The 22,051-nt window shown below is 40.8% G+C and overlaps 1 protein-coding gene across 1 annotated transcript in view; it reads right to left on the bottom strand.

Moving 5' to 3' along the window:
• Nucleotides 1-4,195: 4,195 nt before the first annotated feature.
• Nucleotides 4,196-22,051, bottom strand: part of LOC112071381 (SLAM family member 5-like) — a 69,749-nt gene continuing 51,893 nt past the window's right edge. Inside the window, exons 3-6 of the mRNA XM_070439369.1 lie at nt 6,762-7,037; nt 6,503-6,619; nt 6,023-6,093; nt 4,196-5,143 (exon numbers count right to left, since the gene is read on the bottom strand). Of these exons, the coding sequence (XP_070295470.1) occupies nt 5,066-5,143; nt 6,023-6,093; nt 6,503-6,619; nt 6,762-7,037 (542 nt within the window). The 3' untranslated portion in view covers nt 4,196-5,065. The remainder of the gene's footprint in view (nt 5,144-6,022; nt 6,094-6,502; nt 6,620-6,761; nt 7,038-22,051) is intronic.

The raw sequence follows: 22,051 nt of genomic DNA, 5'->3' as shown, positions 1-22,051 counted from the left end.
GTGTAGTGCTGCATAGATGGTTGCCCTTCTGGAAGTTTCTCCCATCTCCACAGAGGAATTCTGGAGCTCGGTCAGAGTGACCTCGGGTTCTTGGTCACCTCCCTGACCAAGGCCCTTCTCCCCCAATTGCCCAGTTTTCCCAGCCTTAGGAAGAGTCTTGGTGATTCCAAACTAAAGAATGAGAGAGGGCCCTGTGTTCTTGGGGACCTTCAATGTTGCAGAAATGTTTTGGTACCCTTCCCCTGACCTGTGCCTCAACACAATCCTGTCTCTGAGCTCTGTGTATAATTCCTTCGACCTCATAGCTTGGTTTTTGTTCTGACATGCACTGTCAACTGTGATACCTTATATAGACAGGTGTGTTCTTTTCCAAATCATGTCCAATCAATTGAATTTACMRAAGGTGGACTCCAATCAAGTTGTAGAAATGTCTGAAGGATGATCAATGAAAACAGGATGCACCCGAGCTCAATTTTAAGTCTCATAGCAAAAGGTCTGAAAACCTATTTAGATAAAGATTTTAAATGTAAAAAAAMRWSKTKTYWYYWMKTWRTTATKRKKKRTTRTTKKTWGWWKRWTGAGGAAAACATGTACATTAATCCATTTTAAAATGAGGCTGTAATGTAACAAAATGTGGAAAAGRGGAAGGGGTCTGAATACTTTCAGAATGCACTGTATAGTATTATACGGCTTTCTCTGAGACCAGGTTGCTTGTTGTGTTGTAACAACAAAGGAGAATTAYGTGGAGAATATATGTTAGCGGTTAGGGAAAGAAACAACAAAGGTTAGGATAATTTACGTAACAAGTTACGTGAATTGGGATAAGGTTAGAATAATGGTTAGGGGAAGGGTAAGCTAAAATGCTACAGTTCACCCTGATGCAACTTGAACACACAACCTTTGGATTGCTAGACGGTCGCGATATACACCCTACCCATCCTCCCCAACCAACCTTCCTCATATTKTTTTTGTCTTAAGTAACCTTCTGTCTTTATAATCAATACTAATTATTGGAGGTGAAAAGATTTAAGTAAAATACCAAACGTCTTTCCATTGTGTCCATAACTACAGAGTATGCCAACACTCGATTGGTTGTTTTGATTCACAAGACATGTGGAACAATGATTATAAACTCCACATTTACAGTGTCTATGTCTGTTAATTGAATCATCTCTCGTTAGAATTGAACTGAATTAAAGGGTATTTTCCTCTGAAAGATGACTTWCMTKCTCTCCCATTACTTTTCTCAAACTATAACAGGAATTGTATAGACTTGTTTGTGTTTCTGATAAAGGAATTTATATGTTTAAGGTAATGACTAAAGAATTCCACCCTGAAAAGTATAAGACTATATTCCAATAATACATGTGTGGGACAAGTTAAGAGGGAKAAATATGTGGAGAAAACAGAGGCTGGTAGACTACACATGATAACTCTGAAAAAGCTGACAACAGGTAGGCCCTTCCAAGGCCTCTTTTATCTGGGGAGGAAAAGAACGGCGAGAAACTGCCAAGGCTAGTGGAAAAGTGATAAAACTGTCTCTCTGTGTGTGTGTGTGTGTGTGTGTGGTTGTGGTGTGTGTGTGTGTGGTGTGTGTGTGTGTGTGTGTGTGTTGTGTGTGTGTGTGTGTGTGTGTGTGTGTGTGTGTGTGTGTGTGTGTGTGTGTGTGTGTGTGTGTGTGTGGCGTGTCTGTCTGTGTGTGTGTGTGTATAGAGGGGGTTTATAAGACTGCTCACATTTGGTTGACTTTAGAGCTCTCATGAATAAACTATAATGGACCTTTGCAGAATCTGAGTCTTTGCCGAATTCTGTTAACTCTAGCTTTACAACCTAGGGGAATTGTCAAAGCTATAGTGATTTTATCATCATGTCTGGGGTTGAAATTCTCATGACAGTTTCCATTTCAATGAAGTTTGAGGACAATTCCTTCTGTGATGATTACTATCTATGGGAGATGTGTCCAACCAATCTATTAGAACGTAATAATGATCAGCTTTTCATTCATGCATTTCATCCAAGGTAGGCAGGTATTTGTACTGCTTGTTAAAGGTTAGTTAGACTGCTCCACTCTCAACAGAAATGTTGGTGGTTTCCTGTGATTACGTGGTCAGTGTCTATCTGTCATGTAGAGGCCAGAAGGTAGAGTGAAGACGTGTGGTTGAGGAACAGGTTCATGTGCTTTTAAAATTCAAATAGAAATCATGGGACGACAAGTGAGGGGGAAAAATGCTGCAGTTAGTTTCAAGACAAGTGTTGCACCATGAGCAAAAAAGACTGCTGTTTTTGGGGTCTAACTGCGAAAAAACAGACTCTAAATTTTGTAGCTTACGTATATAATATATTACTGTACTTTGTGACAAGTGTGTTGATACTGAGATATCTAAGCTATCTACTCTGTGAATCCCAGCATTCAGCCGAGTCTGAAACTCAGCAAGTGAAAGAGCAAGTTTGGAAGTGGGCAGTTAATTTATGAAGGGAACATTGCACTGGTGTAGCCGGCTAAAAAAGCATTATCGACCTTGATCAGAGATTTGAAAGATGGTGATGTTATGTCAGACCACTTTATCGTAAAGTTAAAAAAGATATACAATATCATGTTATATAACAACAACACTGGAATCACAACCATTTGGCACATCTGAACTTTGTGGAAAAATACATCACATAAATACACAGAATGATAAATGARGCACTCATGTTTTCTGACCAAATTTGATTAAAATTAGATTTGGCATGGCATAATTTACAAGACATGTTTTTATATAAAATATAATTTGGCACAATAATGCATGGACACAGTCCATGTAAAAGCATAGAAAGATTTGAGTACATTTTGCTGACACATGATTTAAGTAAGACTTACACTATACGGTACACTGGCTCAGAGTACAACATGGTGTAATATGTACAGTACAGTATACTGAAATATAAAAACGTTAAACCACTATATGTGGAAAATACATGAGAAGAAAAACACATTGTTTCCTTGAAAGCAATGCTTGAATTTTAATAGGATTAGTCATCATTCTTTTAACATTAGAAATGTACAGCTGCCTGGCATTTAAAGTAACAGGACAAAATGTCCCAAATACACTTAAACTCACTAAATCAAGAAACACAGTTGAAAACCACCCAACAATTACAGTGGTCCTTATTTGTATAAACCTTGTTGTCTGTCTCTCCGACATATGCAATATTGTTTCAATATTCAGATTTGATCTCCAACTGTCCCATAGTAATGAACGTGCCGGGGTCGGGAGTCGGGACGAGAGAGAGAGTTAGGCAGTTTCTCAGCCTGTCAAAATCATGAAGCTGGCATCATTTTTATGGATATACACAAAGAAATGTCAATTGAAAAAAGGTAAAACGAAGTTAGTTTGCAGTCTGAGTTTCAGTTGGAAGTAATTGTGTTTGCTGTGTTGTTGGCTAGCTCCTCTGAAACAACAGTGTCCTGACTAGTAAGCACATTTTCTATGCCAGGCGAAATCATACCTCTTTAGCTCATTGTTATGGATGTATCCAAATAAATGTCAGCTTATAAAAAAATGCAGCCACTGTTGATATTCTGTCTGCACTGTTTCACGTGAGTCTAAGTTAGTCGTAGTTGGCTAGCTAGAAAGCAAGGGATAAGAACGTTGCCAGCCAGTATGGCAATGGAACRTTTATAAAACAAACGACTGGGTCGCGTCCATGGATACAGAACAATAAGACTGAACTGGGTCGCGTCTCTGGCAACTGTAACCAAGAGTACAAACGATCAGCCGGCTTGGGTAGCAACCCTAGAATTGTTTCGGGACTATATTTTGTGGAAGGATGAAATAGTATGAATAAATTCATCAAAATAAAACATTTAATGAAAATATGTCAATCATAATTTAAATATGTTGGTAACYCGTTGTATAAAAGTGATAATGCTCTCGAAGCCGGTGTTTGGAGGATATATTGGCACGGTTTGCCCTCCAAACACCGGCTTCTCGGGCATTATCACTTAAACACAGCTGAAGGCCTGAACTACATCAATTTAGAAAAGACACACATATCCTACATATCAATACATACACACAAACTATCTAGGTCAAACTTTAAAACCAGAATCTGGAGGTTCTGTGTTTGTGGAGAATTGTCTCTGGAGAAATGTTRCCAATCTTAAACATTGGCTGCAACGACTGACAGTTTTCAGAGGCGTGTTGTAGCAGTTTACAAAAACAAAAATGACAACAAAAATATAAACAATGGAGTAAACTTAAATAATATTTTGGGTTGTGATAAGGTAAGTATATTTTTCAAGCTGAATGGGTGGTTGATGACCATTTAACATTAGGACATTTCCCAGATTGTATACCTTTATATTGAATGTATGGAGAAGTCTTTGACTTGATATATTGAAGTTCAGTAGAAAAAAGTTCAGTRCAAAAATCTTTATCAGTTTGAATCAGTCATACAGTTACTGTATTTCAGAATAGTGGAATGTGAATTATATTACCTTAATATTCCGTCTCAGTAACTACTCTGAAGTATAAAAACGGAAGATATTMTTTCACAGTTATATACTGTATATGGGCTAATGTAGGTGGAGCACAAAATACACTAATAGGAGTGTCTACAGGAGCGATTGTATTCTTAAGAGATGATGARCTACATAATGTGTAMCTAGAWAAGGACAAGCAGTAAATGGTCCTTCATAATAAACTAAACTGTGACTCTCGTACATTCAAACTGCRTGAACACAGTTGTWGTCAAAGCAAGATCTGAACTACACTTAATCACGTCTGMATTTTGTGAAAAGCAATAAGAGTAAAATGTCACCAAAGATCACTTTCWGAGTCAAAATGCAAATCAAGCTGCTATCCACTGGCACTAAACAATGGCCAGCTATAAAAGATACAGGGGAGGCACCTACATTTAAACAACAGAACAGACAGAACTGAAAAGAAGCTTCTGACCAGCAGTATTATAACAGCAGTATTATAGAATTATATCAAACTAATATTTACTATAATTTTGTCTCAAAGTCCACTGTAAGATGTAACGCCTTCTCTTGGATGTGAATTATCATGTCACCCTCTCAGTGTGTATAATAAACTAATGTCAGGTTTGTGTTGTCTCTAAGCTGATCCAGATCTGGTATACCTCTTCGCTCCTCCTAGACAGGGAGAGGGAAAGAGGTAGGGAGGGAAGGATTGAGAGGAACAGGGAAAGAGGGACAGAGACGGGGGGAAGAAAAGGTGTAGCAAGAAAGTTTAAGAAAAAGTATGTGTTTCGTTATTAGATACTTTGTACCAGAGGAAAGAAACAAGACACGTCTGATGCTCTCTTGCCTATTCTCATTGTTCTGCATTATGTACCTCAACAGTCAACACATCTAGAACCATTCCTAAATCTAGTGGGAGGAACCAAGAAGCCAAGCTTAAAAGTCCACTGACTTGACAAATACTGTTAAAGAMACAGGAARATCAAAGRCATTACTAYACTGAACAAAAATATRAATGCAACATGCAACAATTTYAAAKATTTTACTRAATTACAGTTCATAAAAGGACATCAGTCAATTGAAATTAATTCAATAGGCTCCAATCTATGGATTTCACATGACTGGGCAAGGGCGCAGCAATGGGTAGGCCAGAGAGGGCATAGGTCCACCCACTTGGGAGCCAGGCCCAACCCTCSCASCMCTCCCAGATGACCTGCAGGTGAAGAAGCCTGATGTGGTGGTCCTGGCTGGTATGGTTACATGTGGTCTGCAGTTGTGAGGCCGGTTGAATGGGTAGGTGTATCCAAACGTTTGACTGGTACTGTATATACAATATGAAGTGTGGCTTCTCATTGTGCAACCCAACCATATCATATGGGCAAAACTGGTTGCAATGACATCAGGCCGGTTATCAAACTCAAGTGGTCTGTGCAACTCAATACCACATTAACCCACTGGCACAGAGCTAAAGCCTACAGTTGTAGACATGAGGCTGCTAAAGCTGCTGTATTACATCTCCTATGTTTATCAGCCTGTAGCATTATTACTAACCTGGTTATCTGCTGGTTTAATGTGAGTTATCTCTGCATACTGAATGACATCTTGCTTTCTTTCAGGTGAATCTATAAAGGCAAATAAAGTAAATGAAACATACAGTGTGGGTGGGAGTAACTGACAGATATGTACAAATGCTCATCCCCAAGACAGGTTCTACAAACACTAAGGACTCATGTTACTATGGATACCTGTGTCTGTGCTTGATGTCTTTTTGGCACCAGAGAAGCTATAAAGTAATGATTGTCAGAGTGTGCTTGTGTGTGTGTGCCTTCTGCATTTTCAACATTTAGAGAAGTGGTCTGAGAAAATGCAACTGTCTGACCAAGCAGAAGAAGTGCGAAAGATACGCCACTTCATTTGACCTGCATCCGTTGTTCAGGCAAACATTTCTTACCTTTTCCAAAACACGATCCTTGATAATTAAAAAAGGTTGTGCACAAGGAGAATGACCTCACCCACCTATAAGATTAATACCTGTATGTGAGTGTCCGTTTCTCCTCTTAAGATATATTGCAAGTCCAACAAGTCCTGAAGCAACCAAAACGCAGATTACAGCAATAATAAGAGAACCTCGAGTCATCTCATCACCATCTAAAGAAAAAAGAGAGCAAACAATATTTTTATTTAAACATTGGGATTCAAAAAATGAGCTCTACCATGCTTATTGCTTCATATAGAAGTTGGTATTGTCTGGATATCAGCAATTTAACATGGCTACTGTACATGTTTTTACCTGCCACCTTGGAGGGATCACTCTCTATACAGGGATTTGGAACAACAGCATTCTCCTTGCTGACTGGGTTGGCAGCCTCACATCTGTAAGAGTCTCTGGTCTGTACATCCACCTTGAGAGGTAGAGAGAGGGTGATGTTGAGGTCAGGGCTGCTCGTCTGGTTGAGTTTCTCCTCTCCTCGGTACCAGGACAAGGTCACATCTTTCCCGTTCTCCACAGAACACACCACACTACAGGAGCTGCTGTCATGGACTGTCACTTGAGGTTTGGACAGAACTGGAAGACAAATAATGAATACATGGGAATTGGTGAAATGGTACTTATCTTTGGRAAAGAGCAGTTGCTACATCCATTTTTGGACTTATACATTAATGATTTGCAGCCATTGATTCTTGAAGAATATAACTTAAACAGTTGAAGTCAGAAGATTACATAAAGCTTAGCCAAATACATTTAAACTCAGTCTTTCACAATTCCTGAGATTTAAAGTTCTAGTAAAAATTCCCTGTCAGTGAGTCAGGTTTGTAGGCCTCTTGCTCGCACACGCTTTTTCAGTTCTGCCCACACATTTCTATAGGATTGAGGTCAGGGCTTTGTGATGGCCACTCCAATACCTTGACTTTGTTGTCCTTAAGCATTTTGCCACAACTTTGGAAGTATGCTTGGGGCATTGTCATTTGGAAGACCATTTTGCGACCACTTTAACTTCCTGACTGATGTCTTGAGATGTTGCTTCAATATATCCACATAATTTTCCTGCTTCATGATGCCATCTATTTTGTGAAGTGCACCAGTCCCTCCTGCAGCAAAGCACCCCCACAACATGATGCTGCCACCCCGTGCTTCAGGTTGGGATGTGTGTTCGTCGGCTTGCAAGCCTCCCCCTTTTTTCCTCAAACATGACAATGGTCATTATGGCCAAACAGTTCTATTTTTGTTTCATCAGATCAGAGGGCATTTCTCCAAAAAGTATGATCTTTGTCCCCATGTGCAGTTGCAAACACATTTTCGGCTTTTTTTTATGGCGGTTTTGGAGCAGTGGCTTCTTCCTTCTGAGCGCCTTTCATGTTATGTCGATATAGGACTCTTTTACTGTGGATATAGATACTTTTGTACTGGTTTCTCTAGCATCTTCACAAGGTCCTTGCTGTTGTTCTGGGATTGATTTGCACTTTTTGCACCAAAGTACCCATGGTGTTTATACCTGCGTACTATTGTTGTAGAGATGAATGTGTACTTGAGGCATTTGGAAATGCTAAGGATGAACAGACTTGTGGAGGTCTACAATTTTTTTCTGAAGTCTTGGCTGATTTCTTTTGATTTCCATGATGTCAAGCAAAGAGGCACTGGCGTTTGAAAGTAGGCTTGAAATACATCCACAGGTACACCTCCAATTGACTCAAATGTGTCAATTAGCCTATCAGAAGCTTCAAAGCCATGACAATATTTTCTGGAATTTTCCAAGCTTTGTAAAGGCACAGTCAACTTAGTGTATGTAAACTTATGACCACTGGAATTGTGATACAGTGAATTATAAGTGAAATAATCTTGCACAAAGTAGATATCCTTACCGACTTGCCAAAAACTATATTTGTTAACAAGAAATTTGTGGAGTGGTTGAAAAACGAGTTTTAATGACTCCAACCTAAGTGTATGTAAACTTCCGACTTCAACTGTAAATGCCTCATGAGCTTAGTCCCCGTCAGAAAACCCATCAGCTTTTTTTACTCCAGTGGTTTGTAAACAAAAGAAATTGTAAAACAAACACTTTATAGTCTAAAAAACATGGTTACACTATAATTGTTATAATAATGGTTGTTCAGTCCTTGCATGCATAGCTCTGTCTATGAATTTGAGTGGTTACATTTCTCCAGCCCCATCACTCAGCTTTTTCCCGAACCATAAAAGTGACCACTTTAGTATTGTTTTCTACTGCTGGACACAACACACAACACACACACACACACACACACACACACACACACACCACACACACACACACACACACACACACACACAACACACACACTTACAGTACACCAGTCAGCTGAAATTATGTGTCGTCTTCTCTCATCTCCATCTGCATTCTCCACAGTGTAAACCCCAGAATCATCTATTTGTAGGTCTGTCGCCGCAAAGTGAAGACTCCAGTAACATTGTTCCAGTGAAGGCGGTTTTTAAATCTCTTCACAAGGTTGGTATTACTTTGTTTAACAGGGTACACCTGTGCAATGTTGCCAAGGTCTCCATAAAGTAAACTGCCAGACTTCAACACCACCACTGGAAAAGAGAGAGACTTTCCCACGATGCCTTTCACCTGCCAAATCTCAGGTTGGGCTGAATGCTGTGCTGAGCAGAGTACTGTGGACAGAAAGATAGACTTAATATCAACGCATGGATTTAAATATCATAGTTCTTCTCTAAAAACATAGCAATGTAGCAAATTACAGTTTCTTGATTTCTTGAGAAAATGTGTCAAAACTGAATTAACTTTTCCTAAACAATTAACATGTAGACCCAAACTGAAACACGTCGGCAAAAATGACACATTTCATTTGCAGTATGACTCAAAACATTAAATACATGACACAAAATCAACTACCTCCATCAAAACATACAACTTGTTAACTAATGAAAAGTTTTTTGAAAAGTTATTTCAAATGGCCCAATAAATACTAACAACTATCAATATACCCTAACATGGTTAACCCTCTTTTATATTTCTGTGCCATTTGTTGATACTATAATTATAGTATGCACCATAAAAGACAACTAAACATACAACAGCATTGGCTGTATTCTTTTTTCCTAAAATAATTTGACCAAAGATGACCGATGCAGAAAGAATGTCACTCAAGCACATGAATATCCAGAAACAAAAGGCTTCATTTCACCTTTTTCCAGTTTGTCCTTTACAATATTCAGTGATGCTGTACAGTATATATAGAGAATACAAATAAAATACACCAAGCTAACAAATCACTGCAAAGACAAAGAAATGTAAAAAAGGCCACACCAATACAGTATACACTACATTCAGTCTATTCATTCATGTCAGTCAGGCCACATGTTTTCATCAACATCACACTGGATGTTTTCCCTTGCAATGCAGCGAGGAAAACATCTCCATGGCACATCCACGCTTGGCAGTCCTCTGCAGTAATTGCCATACAACTGACATTCATTGTCTCTAGGAGGGACATCTGGTCATGTGGACGGTAATTATAAACTTTCCACGTCCACACATCTGAACCACTCTTCGTCTATGGGACCCTCTACCTCTCCTTTGTCCTTGCCCTTTGCCTCTTACTTGGTCCATTCTTGCAAACAGCAACTCAGAGGTGAGTGACCTCTATAATCCATGAATAAGGACTGATTGCTCAGTGAACAATTGTGTAGTGTGCACGCGTGCAGAAGAGGTTCACGTTCATGGGAGTCATTTGTATCATCTGTCACCAAATGTTTTGCGTCTTTTGTAGTGAGTTGTGTTTACTGTTTTGCAAAAATGTGCTTAGCATTTGCATTTTGTGTGGAAGCAATGAATAATAGTGTTGTGCTCATTAGATTATGATCTAATGAGTCTGGGTTGGGTTGATTAGAGAGGTTACCATTCCCCTGGGCATGGTGACGCAGGGGGGTCACGAAGAGAGAATCAGTCTCTTCCTCATTGACTCTCCTGCGTTTCCCGTGGTACTAGGCCTTCCCTGGTTAGCTCGTCATCACCCCACCATTTCATGGCAACAAAGGGCTCTCACGGGGTGGTCGCGAGAGTGCTCAGGGAGGTGTTTAGGGGTTTCCGTTGGTGCTACTATGGTGGAAATTCCAGACCAGGTCTCCACCTTGAGCATTCCCCCCGAATATGCCGATTTGGCTCTCGCCTTCTCCAAAAGAAGCGGACTCAATTACCACCCCATCGACGGGGGGATTGTACATAAATCTGCTGGTAGACGTCGCACTTCCCAGGAGTCACGTGTATCCTCTGTCAACAGGCGGAGACGGCGGCTATGGAAACATATGTCTCCGAATCCCTGCATCAGGGTTACATTCGTACCACACTTCAACCGCCTCCTCGAGTTCTTTTTTGTGGAAGAAGGAGGGAGGTCTGCGCCAGTGTAATGATTACCGAGGCCTAAGATAGATCACTGTGAGGTACAGTTACCGCTACCTCTTATCGCTATGGCGATTGAGTCTATGCACGGGGCGCGCTTCTTCACCAATTAGATCTCAGGAGCGCTTACAACGGTGCGTATCCGGAGGGAGACGAGTGGAAGACGGCGTTCAAGTACGAACTCAGGGCACTATAAACCTCGTCATCACGTACGGGTTTGAAATGCTCCATCAGTCTTCCAGCTTTGTAGACAAGATTTTCAGGGACTGCACGGCAGGTGTAGTGGTGTATATTGATGACATTCTGATATACTCCGCTACACGCGCCGAGCATGTGTCCCTGTGCGCAGGTGCTTGGTCGACTGTTGGAGCATGACCTGTACGTCAAGCTGAGAAATGCCTGTTCTTCCAACAGTCCTTCTCCTTCCTAGGGGTGCCACATTTCCACCTCGGGGTGGAGATGGAGAGTGACCGCATTTTCACCAATGCGTATTGGCCGATTCCACCACGTAAAGAAGGTGTAGCGGTTTCTAGGGTTTGCAATTACTACAGAGTTTATCCGGGGGTTTTGTCAGGTAGCGGCTCCCATTACCTCACTGATGAAGGGGGGGCGGTACGTTGCAGTGGTCGGCTGAGGCGGACAGACTTTGGTCACCTGAGGGCTCTGTTTACCTCGGCTCCCGTGCTGTCCATCCGGATCCCTCTTTGGCGTTGATAGTGGAGGTGACGTGTCAGGCTGGGATTGGAGCGTGCTCTCTCAGCGCTCGAGGTACGCCACCGAAAGCTATCGCCCCTGTGCCTTCTTCTCGAGGAAGCTCAGCCCGGCGGAGCGAAACTATGACGTGGGGACCGGGAGCTGTTGGCTGTCGTCAAGGCTCTAACGGCGTGGAGACATTGGCTTGAGGGGGCTAAACACCCTTTTCTCAAACTGGACTGATCACCGCAATGCTAGAGTACATCCGGGCAGCAGAGATACTGAACCTCAGCCAGGCCCCAGTGGGCCATGTTTCACCCGTTTTGTTTTCACCCTTTCGTACAATGCCAGGTTCCAGAACGTGAAGGCAGATGCGACGTCCCGGCTGTATACACAGAGGAGCGCCCATGGATACCACCCCCGCTTCTCCCGTTCTCCTGCCCTGGTGGTCACCGGTATGTTGGAGGCGGACGCGGACATTGAGAGGCGTTACGTGCAGAGCCCACTCCTCTCCAGTGTCCCGCTGGGCATCTGTAGCGTCAGTCTGCTGTCCATGACCGGCTTGAATCATTGGGCCCAAACGTCACCTTCCTATGGTCCCATCCAGGCATCGGTCGGACTATGCGCTGTCTGAGGGGAAAGTAACTGGTGGCCCACTTTGGCTAAGGGGTGATGGTTTATGTTCCTCTGCTCGGTGTCGCACAAGTGTAAGTTTCCTAGCACCTGCCCGAGGAGTTACACCACTTACCCGTTCCACAACGGCCATGGTCGCACCTGTCGAATTCAGATTTCCTGACCGATCTCCCCCATCACAGGGAAAACACCCGATCCTGGTTGTTGTGAATTGTTTTTCTTCTGCTAATAGTCGCTGTCTCATCCTCTGCCCGGTCTCCCAACGGCCCTACAGATTGCGGAGGCCTTGTTAACGCACGTCTTTCTGGCACCTAACGGGGTGCCTGAGGATATAGTGTGATCGGTTACTCAAGTTCACTTCGAGGTTCTGGAGGGCGCTCATGGAACGTCTGGGGGCTCGATCAGCCCTTAACCTCAAAGGTTTTCAAACCCTGAGAGTACGGGCAGGATGGAGAGAGTTACCAGGATGTGGGTAGCTTTCCTGCGTCTTATTGCCAGGACCGGCCAGGGGAGTGGGCGCGTTCGTGCCCTGGGCAGAGATGGCCCCAGAACTCGCCTTCGCCACTCCTCCCACTAACCTCTGCCCCTTCCAGTGCATACTGGGTACCCAGCCGGTTTCTGGCTCATTGGCATCAGAGTCAGACCGAAGCTCCCTGCGGTGGACGACTGGGTTTCGGCGCCACGAGGAGACATGGGACGCCCGCCCATGTTCCACCTTAAGCGCGCGTGCTTGTCAGAAAGCAGCGCAGACCGTCCACCGCAAGTGAGGCAACCGGGTCTGGCCTCTCGACCCGAAACCTCCCCTCCCCTGCCCTGCGGCTGCTGGGTCCACGGTTTTGTGGGGCCGTTCAAAGCCTGAGGAGACTGAACGAGAATGTATTACAGGTTACAGCTCCCCCGATTACCGATTAACCCCGTTCCATGTGTCTCTCTCAGGCCGGTGGATGGCTGTCCGCTCCAGGAGTCTGAGGTGCGGGAGGTTCCTCCTCCGCCCCTTGGACATCGAGGGCGGCACGGCGTAACACCGTTAAGCATCCATAACGGATTCAAAGCATTGGCGAGGGGCCCTTAGTACCTCGTGGAGTGGGAAGGGGGTACGGTCCGGAGGAGAGATGCTGGGTTCAGGTGGAGGAACATGTTGGACCCTTCAATGCTGCGGGAGTTCCAACCGTCTCCGACCGGACCGCCCTGCACCGCTCGCCCTCCGACTGGTCGTCCCTCGAGGCCGGTGACGGCCAGATGGAGCCGCGCGTCAAGGGGGGGTACTGTCATAATGACTTAAGTCGGAAGCGGTTTCTCTCCTTTGTTCGTTCGTCGGTCGACGTCACAGGCCTTTCTAGCCATCCGCCTATCCACCTTTTTATTTTCCATTTGTCTTGTCTTGTTTTTCTAACACCCTGGTTTCAATCCCTCATAATTTAAATGTTGTATAATAACCCTCTGTTCTCCCCCATGTCTGTGTGTGGAATTTTTGTTTGTTTTTGTTGTATGCGCACGCCAGACCCTGTTTGCCGCTGGTTTATGTCAACACCATTTTGTGTTTAGTGTTCTGTAGTGTCCGTGTGTTTTGGTTCGCCAAAATAAAAGTCTCCTTTGGGCTACCCAACTTCTGCTCTCCTGCGCCTGACTCCTTACAGCCAGTTACGTACCTAACACTTACCAAGAGAACATCCCGTCATCCATTGCCTCTGATCTGAATGGATCCTAAACACATGCTTCCTTTGTAAATTATGTCTGAGTGTTGGTGCGTGCCCCTGGGCTATCCATACATTTAATAGAACAATAAATTACCGCTGTCTGCTTTTGCTAAAAATAAGGAAATTAGAAATGATTTAGCACTTTTATTTTGAATACTTAAGTATATGGAATTACATTTACTTTGATACTTAAGTATATTTCAAAACCAAACCAAAAAATACTTTAGACTTTTACCTCAAGTAATATTTACTGTGACTTTCAATTTTACTTGATTAGATTTTCTATTAAGGTAAATCTCTACTAAGGTACTTTTACTCAAGTGATGAACAATTCGGATTACCTTTTCCACCCCTGCTTATTTAAAACAGTGGATGCTGCCGAAGAATGGTGCTATGCCTTGGGTCTGAAGCTGAACTGATGCCTCATTTAGAATATATTTTGTAGCTAGCAAAGGTCTAAGGTGACAGTTGATTAGAGATTCAACAATTTGTCAAACTGGTCTTGACTAAAAAACACTTTCAATTAAAATGTTCATTCCTAATTGTATCTGGGAAAACCAGCCCAAATGCTAATTGAACGTGGCGCTAATGTTTTTCTATGTCATTTTGTTTTCCTGCTCATCCAGGATAAGCAAACACTGACTACAAAAAAAAGGTTCAACTGTTCAATGAAAGTGTTAAAACACATGATTTTGTAAAGCTTGCATCTAGCTGCACAATTTGTTAGTGTCGGAAACAGCTCAAACTGTTATTGTTAGGCTATAGAACTTATTTAAACATTAACATAATCAAAAAAATAAGTGTGTGGTGGTATTATAACGTTCAGAAATATGACAGTTCTGAGGCCTATAACAAAATAGAGAAACACATTAAATCGTTAGTCAAAATTGAGCCAGGACAAAGGAAAAAAGATCTTTGCCATGCATGAACTTGTTAAACCAACTGTTTCAAGAACTGGCCCCGCAATATATTTCTTCTGGCTAAAGCCAGCGGCAGATTTTATATTGTTATACAGCGCAACCGGTCAACAGCACTGCAGCCCTCCCCTCGTACTCCGCCCAAGCCTTCCCCATTCTCTTCCTCCCAAAATACCAGTCAGCTGATTTCTAAAGAGCTGCAAAATCTGACCACTTACAATCAGCCGGGACTAGATAATCTGGGACCCTTTCTTTCTAAAATGATCTGCCGAAATGCAGAGCATACTCTTGTGCTTTAGGTCTACTATAGGCAGTTAGATTTGGGATGTCATTGGAGAGAAAATCGATCCTTAGCAAACCATGCCTATGTATTTTGATTTAAAGACATAATAAATATACATTTCAATAAAAATGACTTAGAATTAAACAACAATAAAAAAAAATGCTTTATTAGCTATACAGTATGTCCCTAAGCAGTGCCTTTGAATTAACTTTAAGAACAACGAGTTTGTCCAGTAATTGGTTTGAGCATCATGTGGTGACTATGTATGCCTATTTTGTTTAATTTGATAGCAGAATGCTTCTTATATCCAATGCCGCACAGTCAACAAATCTATTTTGTAACAACAAATCAATGGAATAAATATAATAAATAGTAGATAGTTTCCAGAGTGTAAAAAAAGTTTCAAAGTGCATATACTGTAGACCCTACCTGAATGATATGGGGCTCTGTGTTAAAAAAACAAAATATTTTCCTCAAATTCGACGATTAAGATACCTTACTTCAGATGTAAACTGGTTCCTTTTTTAACAAACTGGTTTAGCACTGTTCCCTAATCCTCTTTTTTTACAGCCTGTAATCTGAAATCACACTTCTGGTGCTGGTCCTGGCCTAGTCCTGGACTAAAAGCCTATTTTAAAGTAGATTCTACATTGTGCATTACTTTTTTAGTCCAGGGTAATCTGCGTCAGGAAACGGCCTGACATTGATAAACGGGTTCTTCCATTTTGTTGATGGACCTGGGCTCATTGTCATTCAATGATACAACACCATGGAGGAGATTCCCAACTCTAGTTCTTATCATGACAATAATGTTTTAAAATGTCATACAAATCATTAACACAGTTGTTCATGTTACAGTTTCAGAAAAGGGAAGTTGTTCAAGAGCAGCGCTTTAGGCAAGTTGGACAAACATCTAATGCAGTGAGTTGATAAAATCTTGTTACCAAGAGGAAATGCTCTCTCTTCTCCATCCTGAACACAGAGGGGAATGACTTGTGTGAGCTCACATTCAAGCCCAACATTCAAATAAGAGGCACATTGGTTGCAGTCAGATCATTAGTCCCAGAGAAATAGATAACAAAGTCATCTACCTGTTAAAATGAGTTACTCACGTTGATCAACTTCGCTTTCTCTATGAGATACAACAGAGAGTTTGTCTGCAAAATTTGTATCACACAACTGTTGTTAGGTGTAGCCATCAACACTTGTGAACATAGCCACGCGAAATTGGGGTGCTGTAGCACCCCCTGAAAAAAAAAAGAAGGAAAAAAAACAAAAAAAACAGCGCCCAGCCCCCACCATCATACTGCTTTCTGCGGCTATACTTGTCTAATTGCTTTTGCACATAAAATCTCCCTACAACATTATCAAATGGGTCAATGCCTCCTTTTTATATCAGTTGTGTAACTTGAGGATGTACGCTACGTCTGGAACAACAGTGGAAGTCCCATAAAATGGTATAAAGCATCAGGTAGCCAAGCCTGCAGATATAGTAATTACATTTGGGAACATAACTAATAACACTAATAAGCCTACATGTACAGCTTACCTATGTATATATATATATTTGACATTTCTGTATCACATGGAAAAATGTCTAAAGGTGTCACAAATGAGTTTAAACACAGYTGTCTCTAGTCTCCAGTCTCTACAACCACAGTTACAATAATCAAGGKRCACATACCGAAGAGATGCAGTAGCGTCACCTTCAGTTTTTTTCTTTGAGAAAACAGCATTGTAGCCTACAGTCCATACAATCATCCAACTGGTTCCACTCAATCAACTACAAATAACATGACATAGTCTGAGATACTCGACAAGAGCGCCCAGACATTGAGTTTGTTAGTTGAAGCTGTCCCAGGGGCCGGGTGGGCGGAGTTTGAAACCACTACCACTCCTGTCTCTTATACACATCTAGATGTGTATAAGAGACAGGAAGGGGGAGAGCGAGAGAGAAGGGGGAGAGCGAGAGAAGGGGGAGAGAGAGAGGGGGAGAGTGAGAGGAGGGGGAGAGCGAGAGAAGGGGGAGAGCGAGAGAGAAGGGGGAGAGCGAGAGACGGGGGAGAGAGAGAGAGAGAGAGAGAGAGGGGGTGGGGGAGAGAGAGGGGAGGAGAGAGAGAAAACAGCCAGGAACACACTCTAATCATTCTTGATTTAATCTTTTTCTTTTTTATTACATAAAATAAAATTACATTTTATTGGTCACATGCACATATTTAGAAGATATTATTGCGGGTGTAGGGATGTGAATTTATTTAAAGGATATTGTATGTTTGTGAAGGATTTACCATCCTGCTTTGTGAACAATTTGACCAGGTGACACAATAATGATCGATTTGAACAGGGCGTAATGTGTTTAGTGTCTGTGTGTGCAGACAGTCAGCTGTCTATTTTGATCCACATTGGGTGAACCGTTTAGGAATTACAGCACTTCTTGTACATAGTTCCCTTAATTTAGGGGACGAAAAGTATTGTCACATTTCTACAATTGTTAGTTTGAAAATGTGTTGTAGGTTGTGTAGATCAGTGATTTTTAATTTTTAATTAAGGAGGCAAAATTTGAAAACTGCGCAAGGGTATGTTGGGTTGCTAGATCAGAAGGTTGCCAGATCAGAAGGTTGCTAGATTGAATCCAAGAGCTGACAAGGTTAAAACTCAGTTGTTCTGCCCCTGAACAAGGCAGTTGACCCACTGTTCCTAGGCCGTCATTGTCAATAAGAATTTGTTCTTAACTGACTTGCACAGTTAAATAAAGGTAAAAAAACAACAACAACATTTTAGTAGACTTGAGATATGTTGATTTAACATGAACTTAAGCCCCCCAATTGTACTAAAGTGAAATTTTTGTCAATTTATCCTAGTCTGAATCAGAGCCTGTAAAAACTAAAACTACCTAACACCAACACCTAAAGCTAATAATAACAAATAAAAATCAGTTACTGTACACTGTACACTCAATAGTAACAATATACTTACTTTTTAGCACTTTGCGATTGTTTTTAATTGAAAGCAGGTTAAGAAACTAAATGTATTATTATTGATTACTGTTACTCTTAAATAATATGCATGTCAAGCAAATATGTTTACCTAGATAAGCTTTCTCACAGACACGTTCATTTATTCTTCACATTTTCACAGCTCGTTAAATACCTTCTTATATCACCTGAACTGACACATTTGTGAAGGTTAGCTGGACAGACATGTTTCACCTGCATTCTGATTGGTTTTCTCAACTTTTGTGACGTTNGGGGAGAGTGAGAGAGGGGGGAGAGAGAGAGAGGGGAGGAGAGAGAGAAAACAGCCAGGAACACTCTCTAATCATTCTTGATTAAACATTATTATATATTTTCTTTTACATCAAATAAAATACAATTTTATTGGTCACACGCACATATTTAGCAGATATTATTGCGGGTGTAGCGATGAGCATTTATTTAAAGGATATTGTATGTTTGTGAAGAGTTCAACATCCTGCTTTGGAAACAATTTGACCAGGTGACACAATAATGATCGATCTGAACAGGGCGTTATGTGTTTAGTGTCTGTGAGTGAAGACAGTCAGCTGTCTATTTTGATCCACATTGGGTGAACCGTTTAGGAATTACAGCACTTCTTGTACATAGTTCCCCCAATTTAGGGGACCAAAAGTATTGTCACATTTCTACATTTGTTCTTTTAGTTTTAAAATGTGTTGTAGATTGTGTAGATCAGTGAAAAAAAATCCCAATTGAATCCCTTTTCATATTTTTTATTTAAGGCAGCAAAATGTGAAAACTGCGCAAGGGTATGTTGGGTTGCTAGATCGAAAGGTTGCTAGATCGAAATGTTTCTAGATCTAATCGCCGGGCTGACAAGGTAAAAATCAGTTGTTCTGCCCCTGAACAAGGCAGTTAACCCACTGTTCCTAGGCATCATTGTCAATAAGAATTTGTTCTTAACTGGCTTGCATAGTTAAATAAAGGTTAAAAAAATATAATACACATTTCAGTAGGCAATGGGGACCCTATTCAGACTTGAGATAAGTTGATTTAACATGGACTTAAGCCCCCCAAAATGTATTTAAGTGAATTTTTTGTCAATTTATCTCCGTCTGAATCAGAGCCTGTAAAAACTAAAACTACCTAACCCAACACCTAAAGCTAATAATAGCTCATTAAAATCAGTTACTGTACACTGTACACTCAATAGTAACAATACACTTACTTTTTAGCACTTTGAGATTGTTTTTAATTGAAAGCAGGTTAAGAAACAAAATGTATTATTATTGATTACTGTTACTCTTAAATAATATGCATGTCAATCAAATATGTCTACCTAGATAAGCTTTGTCACAGACACGTTCATTTATTCTTCAGTTCCTCACAGCTCGTTAAATACATTCTTATAACACCTGAACTGACACATTTGTGAAGGTTAGCTGGACAGACAGGTTTCACCTGCATTCTGATTGGTTTTCTCAACTTTTGTGACGTTAGTATAGGGATATTGTATAGTATATTTTTTCCCCTATTCATTTTGGAGAAGAGCCTGTAGTTTGTGATTTATGAGGGATTGTGGAGTAGATGCCTTGGAATCAGGACAAGACCGAGGTAAGACAACAATGGACACATTTCTGTAATAGGGTGAACTATAACTTTTATAAGATACACCGGACTAAACGACATGTCAACAGACAGTGGTGGCTGCTGAGCTGTATGAGATGGGTCTTTAATGGTCTTGAGACAGACGGCACAAGCTGTGGTGTTAGACAGACTCCAGTGGGAGAAGATTGTTGCAGCTTAATGTCCCACACAGGAATAATAAGACTGAGTAAGTTCAACTTTTAACGCTAAGAAATATTGTAAATCTTGAACCATTAAAATCTTGAATCTTGAAATTAATACCACCATCATTTTGACATCCAAGGCAGTCGTTCACATACAGGATAGTTGGTAAATACTAGGCTACATTGAATGGAACATGGATACACATCTAGATGTGTATAAGAGACAGACTGTACACTGTACACTCAATAGTAACAATATACTTACTTTTTAGCACTTTGCGATTGTTTTTAATTGAAAGCAGGTTAAGAAACTAAATGTATTATTATTGATTACTGTTACTCTTAAATAATATGCATGTCAAGCAAATATGTTTACCTAGATAAGCTTTCTCACAGACACGTTCATTTATTCTTCACATTTTCACAGCTCGTTAAATACCTTCTTATATCACCTGAACTGACACATTTGTGAAGGTTAGCTGGACAGACATGTTTCACCTGCATTCTGATTGGTTTTCTCAACTTTTGTGACGTTAGTATAGGGATATTGTATAGTATATTTTTTTCCCTATTCATTTAAATCTTGAACCTTTAAAATCTTGAATCTTGAAATTATTACCACCATCATTTTGACATCCAAGGTAATCATTCACATACAGAATAGTTGGTAAATACTAGGCTACATTGAATGGAACATGGACATGTTGCCAGTAAACCGTTTTTATACTGACTCATTACAACATCTCTAGAAAAACACATTTATGAAAAACATATTACCAATTAGAGATAAATATTGTATTTATTTATCCTTTAAACAGACCCTTGAGGTTAGAAATCTATTTTATGAGGGTTATGTTAGCTAGTTAAACCATTTAGCAGTTGTCAGTTCATTCAGATGTGCTATTGGCACTAAAGAAGTCTCTTTTCTTGTTCTACGGGAGTGTTTTTAACCAGAACAAGAACAGTTCACCACGTTCAGACACTCAACTATGACACTATGATAACTGCAACACCCTCATAACCCACAGGTTTTTTCTTCTCACGCTTTAACGGTGTCATTATTGAGACATTCACAGCATTCTCAACCATCTTCCCCATCTCATTTACTGCTCTGACCACATTGACGTTTTACGTGAAGCCCACTGCCTGTTTCCTCAACCACTTGTCTATCGCTCTGCTATCTAGCTTCTCTATGTGACAGACATTTCCTTTTAAAGAACAACAGTTTGATACCATGAAATGCATCTTAAATACTTGCCATACTTTTAATTTGATCCAAAGGGTTCTTCATTTTGTTGATGGACCCAACAACATTGGAAGACATTGATACAGCTGATTGTCACTTTAAATGGAACACTAGTCACTTTAATAATGTTTACATACTGTTTTACCAATTTCATACTGTATTTTACTGTATTTTATGTCAATGCTTGTGATAAATGTATATATTTCTTAATTCCATAATTGTTTTACTTTTAGATTTCTGTGCATTGTTCTGAATTGTTAGATACTACTGCACTGTTGGAGCTAGGAACACAAGCATTTCGCTACACCTGCAATAACATCTGCTAAATATGTGTATGTGTCCAATACATTTTATTTGTTTTATTTCTCTGTGGATGACACTGTTCTCTATTCAAGTGGCAGCAGTTTGACTTTGGCTTTTGAAAAAGCTCAAACAGCTTTTAACATCCTTCAACATAATCAGTATGATGTGAAGCTTCTTCTGAATTCCTCTAAAACAAAATAAATAGTCTTTTCCAATACTAAATACTCTGAAAACCATGTCATTACTTCCTTGACCTCAGCACAAACTCTGAAGGCAATAGGACATTGGAGGAATTTTTCGGAGAGAGATGATCTCTATAGAGAGGTATGGCTGGTCGTCGTGGATCTACTTAGGCTTACACATGTGTTATACTATTTTAAATAGGCCCATTTGAAGGGAAAATCCACTTTTCGCTGTTCTTCTTTGATAAGGTCAGGAAATTACACCAGTTACGGTCTCACTACTTTTAACTTTACTTCAAATGGTTACATTGAGCTTCCATGTGTTTGTAATTCTTCCAGAACAGCTTGAAATCTCCAGGATCTGTTTCCTTGGAGGAGTTTAAACTTGTGGTTGACTCACATGTTACTAAGGAATGTGATTGTCATTCGGACTTGATGCGGTGGTACATATATCATTTTTGTA

This window comes from Salvelinus sp. IW2-2015, unplaced genomic scaffold (genome assembly GCF_002910315.2).
Source record: "Salvelinus sp. IW2-2015 unplaced genomic scaffold, ASM291031v2 Un_scaffold1599, whole genome shotgun sequence".
In the NCBI taxonomy this organism is placed as follows: domain Eukaryota; kingdom Metazoa; phylum Chordata; class Actinopteri; order Salmoniformes; family Salmonidae; genus Salvelinus; species Salvelinus sp. IW2-2015.
The sequence above is the reverse complement of the archived record's forward strand: the minus strand, read 5'-3'. Positions and strand labels throughout refer to the sequence as shown.